Source organism: Gouania willdenowi, chromosome 18, assembly GCF_900634775.1.
Source record: "Gouania willdenowi chromosome 18, fGouWil2.1, whole genome shotgun sequence".
NCBI lineage: Eukaryota > Metazoa > Chordata > Actinopteri > Blenniiformes > Gobiesocidae > Gouania > Gouania willdenowi.
The window spans coordinates 5,663,995-5,671,031 of NC_041061.1; the positions used below are offsets into that span (position 1 = coordinate 5,663,995).

General features: G+C 35.5%; 1 protein-coding gene across 1 annotated transcript; it reads right to left on the minus strand.

Annotated features, from left to right (window-relative positions):
* Positions 1–259: 259 nt before the first annotated feature.
* Positions 260–7,037, minus strand: LOC114480798 (uncharacterized). The gene is made up of 6 exons (XM_028475221.1): positions 6,956–7,037; positions 5,673–5,975; positions 3,062–3,310; positions 1,305–1,421; positions 1,172–1,230; positions 260–460 (listed from the first exon to the last, which is right to left on the minus strand). The coding sequence occupies exons 1-6, from the start codon at positions 7,035–7,037 to the stop codon at positions 389–391; spliced, it is 882 nt and encodes a 293-aa protein (XP_028331022.1). The 3' UTR covers positions 260–388.

Consider the following 7,037-nt stretch of genomic DNA (forward strand, 5'->3'; position numbering starts at 1 on the left):
GGCAAGACCCACTCTAACTAACAGTTTCACAGCTTAAGTTTTTATACAGATAACAGAAAAGTTCCACCCTAAGGTGAGGATAGGGGGGAGTCAGATGCCCAACAGTGGAAACATTTGAGGATGATGAAGACGTGTATATTATGAGGAAGATTGGGCGCCACTCTTGTCTATCCTTGATAGTGTGTGTGTTTGTGTGTATGGCCTTCAGCAGAGACTCTGTGTTGCACTGAGTACAATACGATCTGTACTGTTTAATCTAACATGATTCAGCTGTTCAAAAGTGCAAAGAGTAATGGAGTCATCATGTATTAAAACATGACAAATTGTACACATGAACATACATTTGACGATATGATGATGAATATAAAAATTGCCATAACATGGATCTTTAAAGAACTTCCTGAAAGGACGAGGCAGGGACATCACGATCAAGCTGGAGCACATCGTAGACAGTGTGGACCTGCAGATACCAAACAAAGGTCAAAGATCAGTTTAAAAGAAGACACAGGAAACTCGGCCAAAAAAATTAAAACAAGCTGCAGGTGAATTGGAAAGTCACACCTGAGATGAATCCAATCAGGTACTTTTTTTGTTTTTGTTTCAAATTGTGTTTTATTTTGTGGTATTTCCCGATCTCTGCCTGTGTGTGGGTTATAGTCCCCTCTTGTTTGTTGTGCTCCTTGTCATGTAGATCTTCTTCTCAGTCCCTCTGTTCTCTTACAGGTGAAGCCCACCTCTTTGATTACCCTCACTATTTAAGGAGTGCTCGTACAGTGTGAGAATGCTGGTGCGCTGTACATTTTCTACTCCTCGTGTCCATGGTGCTTTATGGTTTTTCTGTTTGGGTTCTTTTGGTTTAATGAATTTAGTTTATTGCAGTACTTGTTTTTGATTTTGAGATGCAAACCCAGTTTGTTTTTTCCCAATTTTGAGGGAAAAAATAATCCTCTGCACTTTGAGCTGCGTTCTTTGTATTAAAAGCGCTTTTCTAAATAAAGATTGATTGATTGATACACAAGCTATTGCTCTTTTACATTCAGCTGCTCAGGCGTGACTCTGTTGGTAACAATGTTATTATAAACCCCTTGGAGTTTAAAACGGTGCATTAAAATGACAAAATCAGCTTTACAACACGCAGTTCATTGGATAAGACAGAAATTTACAGACTTACATGTCGCACTACAGCATCATTGATGCTAGCATACACGGAGATGTCGTTTTGGTCACTGCCTGCTGACGGATAAAGCTGTTAGTTACAATGAAACAACACGACCAAATGTCAAAAGTGAGGCCTGGATTCATACATTCATTAGCAGCACGTTTTCCTCTGATAGAACGGAAACAGAAGATCGCTCCGATTAAGATGACGAGCAGTAAAAATCCTCCTGTCACGCTCCCAATAAGGACAACATTTACTGGATCTGCAAAAAAATCATTAAAATAATAATAGCCTCGAATATAAAGTTTAAAATCCAACAATCTGTATGGAAAAATGAGCAAAAAGGCCCAACAGGGAATACAGATGAAGTCTGATTAATACAAATACACATTATGTTTGTTTTTCTGCAGGTATTCAGAAAGTTTACAAAACCTTAGGGTTTCCAGATGCCTTCAAGAAACTAAGACTTAGACCATTTTTGTGCAACTACACCAAACTTGCCGTATTTTAACCTCTTTTCATCACTTTTTCTTGCCATATTTTTGCTCCTTTTAATGCATTTTGCTACATTACTCCCATTTCTGACACTTTTACATCAAATTTCAATGCCTTTTCTGCACATTTTTCCACTTTTAAGACATTTTCAGCACTTATAAACCATTTCCATCACATTTCCCACCTAATGTTACATATGCTGACCCATTATTGTCACTTTTAACCTCTTTTCTATTGGGCACAGATTGTAAAGTTGCCCATGCTAAAATAAACATTTTGCAACAAACCACTTTACAAAACGTGTGTGAATCATTTCATGTTACTTGTGACCAGATTTACAGCAATATTTGTGAAATTTGTAATTTTTTTTTTCTCGTGAAAATGTGTCAGTGTTAAATCTTAATGTTAAATAAAAATCTAAATGTTAAATGTAAATGCTAAATGTTAGATCTGAATGTTGAATTTAAATCTAAATGTAAAATTTAAACGGTTAATTTGCATATTATCGAAATATTTAGTTCCACCCGTGACATTTTGATTTAACATTTATATTTAATTGTCAAATTTACTTTTAACATTGACATAATATTTTTACGAGAAAGAAAAATCCCAAAATTCACATGTGTTTTTTAAACGTTGTTTGTTGCTAAATATTGCAAAAAGTTTATTTTATCATATGCAACTTTAGAATCGGCGTTATATACTTTTCACCATATTTCATTCTTATTTTTGACAATTTCACCACATTCACAATTTGTTATACCCATTATTTGCCAGTTTAAACTAAATATTCCAATAAAAAAAACTTTTTTCCCCACTATTTCTGTCCATTTTTGGCCACTCTAATTTTCAACTTTTAACCAATTTCTGTTGTTTTTAAAATTCCATTTCACCAACTTTTCCACCATTTTTAGTCACTTTTAACCCATTTAATTTCTAATTAAAACAATAACTTACATATTTAAAATGACTATATATTATGCCCCAAGTAATAATAAACTTCCTGGATATTATTCAGATAAATTCAGATGGGTACAGTGGGGGTCCCCAGTCTCTGGCACCTTTATTTTGGGGGTCGCAGCCTGAAAAGGTTGAAAACCACTGGCGTAGAACATTTGATGCCAGCAGCAAATAAACAGAACATGTTGTGCTATAAATACATTTTCTTTTTTGACTTAGGCTGACTGTTATTGGTAAATGGAGCATAAATAAAAATATAAATGATATTAAAACAACAATAGGGTTGATAATATACATAAATATGAGGTAAAACTTTATAACAGTGAGGGCTTTTATCATTATTCATGGCAAACAATATCAATATTTTATTACCAACTTATCTAATTTGACATTTTGAAGTGAAAAATTAGCTCCAAAGTATTGATTAGACCCATTAATAAAATGTACCTTTGCTGCACGTCCACACCATTAATGCTGATTTATGATGGACATCGTTGGAAATCATACAAGAGAAATTGGTTTTTTCTCCTTGTGGTGTGTGGAAGTATTGCAGTTTGGAGCCAGTGGTGGTTTGGTTCCTCATGGTCCAGGTGTAGATGGTTGAGTGGTTAGCGTTTGCGTTGCACTCTAGAAGAACTGTGCACGAGAGGTTTGTGGCCTCCATAGTAAAGTTAACTATTCTCAGAAGAGGCGGCTCTGATAGGACGACACAAGGAGACACAGAAACAAAGAGATGTGGCGTCAGATTTCAGTTAAAACAGTATTTTTAATTTTATTTTTTTGACAAATATCCAGTGGTAAACACTTCTGTCAGGACAATTCTGTGCTTTTAATCTGAAGGGGTCATTTAGTGGTGCTTATTCTACCAAGTACGGTCACTTTGAAATATTTTTTTTCTTTTTAAATCCACAAAATTGTAATGTGGCAAATAAAAAAAAATCAAAACATTTCCAGGAAAAATGGCGTATTTAAAAAAATCTTTATTGTTTTTAATTTGTAATTTTTTCTCAGCCTTGTATATACAGAGTTTACGGGGGCAGGGGTGGAGGGTGGCGAGTCATGACAGTTACATATTACTGTTAGTTTCATTTCACAGATGATAGTTCTACCTCTGGTGTGTCATAAAAGTTTTCAGTGAAATTAGACTTTAGGTTGGTTCTTCTTTACAATATTGTATAAATAGTGTACATATTGTACACCTCTGTACACAGCGCAACTTTAAAAAGGACTATAAAAGTGGAACTTTGCAAAGGTTGCAGGTGGCCTATTATGATGCTCTACATGTGCTGCTCAGGAGGCTGAGATGGTCCAGTGTGAGTGAGATGTTTGTCAGTGCTGGAGTAAACACGCTGCAAGTCACACTGTGGACGCTTATGTACAGTTTTATATTCCGTGTGAATGAGTCGGTGATTACAGTAATTGGGTCCCTGGTTGAAGTCTCCTATAAGGCCATTTGTTATCAGTTGAGGATGTGGAGGCACTGGTATATCTGTCTTTTTAAAGTGACTGTGTAATTGTTATTTCTTGTATTTTTGTTGGTGTTTGTTATATTGTGTCCCTCTGTCTTTTTGGACCTTAAGTCCGTAATAAAGAGTCTTTATTTAGTGTTTATTCTACTAAGTATGGTCACTTTTAATATGTAAAAAAATGTCTACGAACCTGGAATGGGGCAATTTTTAAACAAAATAACCAGGAAAAAAAGCAATTTAAAAAATCTTTATTGTTTTTAATTTGTAATTTTTTTCAGCCTTGTACCAAATGGTACATGGACCGGTTTGGGTCCACGGCCAGGTGATTGGGGACCACTGCTTTAAACAACAATGTTTTCTTTAAGGAAGGAAATGCTCATTTTTTTTTATTGTTTTTCCTCTTTAAAATAAAATACTAGAATAACTTTGAATGGATGTGGGGTGTGTGTCAATGGTAGAGGTGGAGAGATGGTGGAGGGTGGTTCATCGAATCAGGTAAAAGCTCTGCAGATGGTGATTAGTAATGAGTCTCAGCTGTAGCGAGTTGGCTGATGACTCTTCTGCTTTATATTGCCATGAGCTGCTGGAGCCTGTTTGTTAGCGTGTGTGGGGACATTTTAGCTTTGGTTGTGTTAAAACAAAACAGCACAAAAAATATGAACGTCTAAAATGTATTTACAATTTGCATAAGAAATGTACTCTAAGCAACTGATTCTCAATATTTTCAGCCCACGACCCTCAAAATAAAGGTTCCAGAGACCAGGGACCCCCACTGTAGCTGAAGGTGGTTGAACACAGACATGAACATTGAAGAACAGTCATGTGGAGACAGGATCATCTATAAGGGGAATAAAGGGGAGAGATTTTTGGGGTTCATCCATAAAGTCAGTAAAATGATGGTCTATTGTTCTATGAATCTGTGATAAACACATTTATTTATGTATCTGAATAATATCCACTGTTATCCAGGAAGTTTAATATGATTTGTGGCATAGTATATAGTCATCTTAAAGATGTAAATCATTGTTGTAATCAGAAATAAAATGGGTTAAAAAGTTATAAATGTGAAAGACGTAAAGAGTGGCCAAAAACGGACAGAAAAAGTAGTAAAAAGAGTTCTAAGTGTTAATATTAGAACAATTAGTTTAAACTGGCAAATAGTGGGAATGACAAATCACGAATGGCAAAATTAAGCATGAAATATGGTGAAAAGAAGATAAAAGTGACAATAATGGGTCAACATATGTGCAACATATATTAAGTGTGAAAAGTGGTGGAAAGGGTTTAAAAGTGCAGAAATTGCACTGAAATGTGATGGAGAAGTGGCAGGAATAGGACTAATGGAGCCAAAATGCATTAAAAGTTTGGTGTAGTTGCAGAAAAATTGTAAAAAAAAATGAGCAAAAATGGGCTTAAATTGTTAAAAAAAATATTCTTTGCTTCTTAAAGGCATCTGTGTTCAACCACCTTGAGGTACAGTGGGGGTCCCCGGTCTCTGGAACCTTTATTTTGGGGGTCGTGGGCTGAAAAAGATGAGAACCACTGTACTAGATGAGAGGTATTTATCTGATGAATGATAAATGTCTTACCGTGAACCTGTAAAGTGATGGTGATTGATTTTCCTTGTGCACCGTTCATTTCAGGAACAAAAATAAAATTCCCAGAATCATGCACAGTCAGCGCTTTCACTGTTAAACTAAAGTTTGAAGGATTCAAAAACACCTTCTTTGTCAATTGTGTTGGTTTTACTGTGAAATTAGTGGATGCAATGATTCTCTCTCCAAATTTCCAGGAAGCTGATATGATGTCATTGTTGGCGTAGGGTGATGAAAGCTCCACGGTGTCCCCGACTCGTTTATGAATGACCTTCGTTTCACTGGAAGCCTCCACATCTGGAAACAACAGCAGATCATATCTTGCAGTATCTTCTAATAATGTTCATCTGACATGAATACAGGATATTTGACAGTTTTAGAGCCACAGAGAAGCCCCGCCCCCCTCAATGATTGATCTAGACTGAGTTCAAAATCACAAACTAACGTACGAATCATACGAAGTGCGACGTAAAGATGAGTATGTAGTGGGTTCACATTGGATAGTATGCCAGACATACCAGATGTATACTGTAACGGGACATTTTTTAAGTATGCACGGTGGTCACACGAGTCATACTCAACCAACCCACGATGCATTGCGAACGGAATGTAAAATAGTCCTGGGACCGGCTTCAAGCTAAAAATCAAACATCCCTTTTTTCAAAATAAAAGCATCTTTTCTTGCCCTTCATTAGTTAATGCTTTTTTTTAAAATAAGGCTCTTGTTTTGAAGTTAACAGGAAGTTTTGTCAGTAGCACAATGGAATTTTATGGATCAAATGATTACATGTTGATATTCTTATAATCACTTTTTTAAGTTTTCAGCACATTTACAAAATATCATTATGATCATTTACACTAAAAGTCATGAAATATAAAGAGAAATAAAGGGAACTATTATTTGTTTGAATGATAAACCACGAGAATAATAGGAGGGTTAATATTAAAACATCAGTTTTCAGCCATTCTTCAGTAAATATGACATGATGTAAGTTTTACACTGGATGATGGAAAAAGCTACAACTTTCTTATACTTGGCTTTTGTTTACTTCCCGTATTTTAAAATCCAGGTTTGAATGAATATAATGCTGCGTATTAATCATACATTATTGGTCAGAACTTATAGGAAAAGCAATTCTGCAACATATATTAGTGATATTTCATGCATAAAATACATATTTTTTTCAAGTACAAATGCAGAAAAAGACACTTACAGTAACTGCATGATTCCTACATAAAAGGAGTCAATAAAGAATAAAACAAAGATTTACACCAACCCTGATGGATGAGGACCCCGAGGACCCCAACGACGCTGAATGTCAGGAAAGCTCTCAGGCAGTAAAAACGACTGATGGCCAT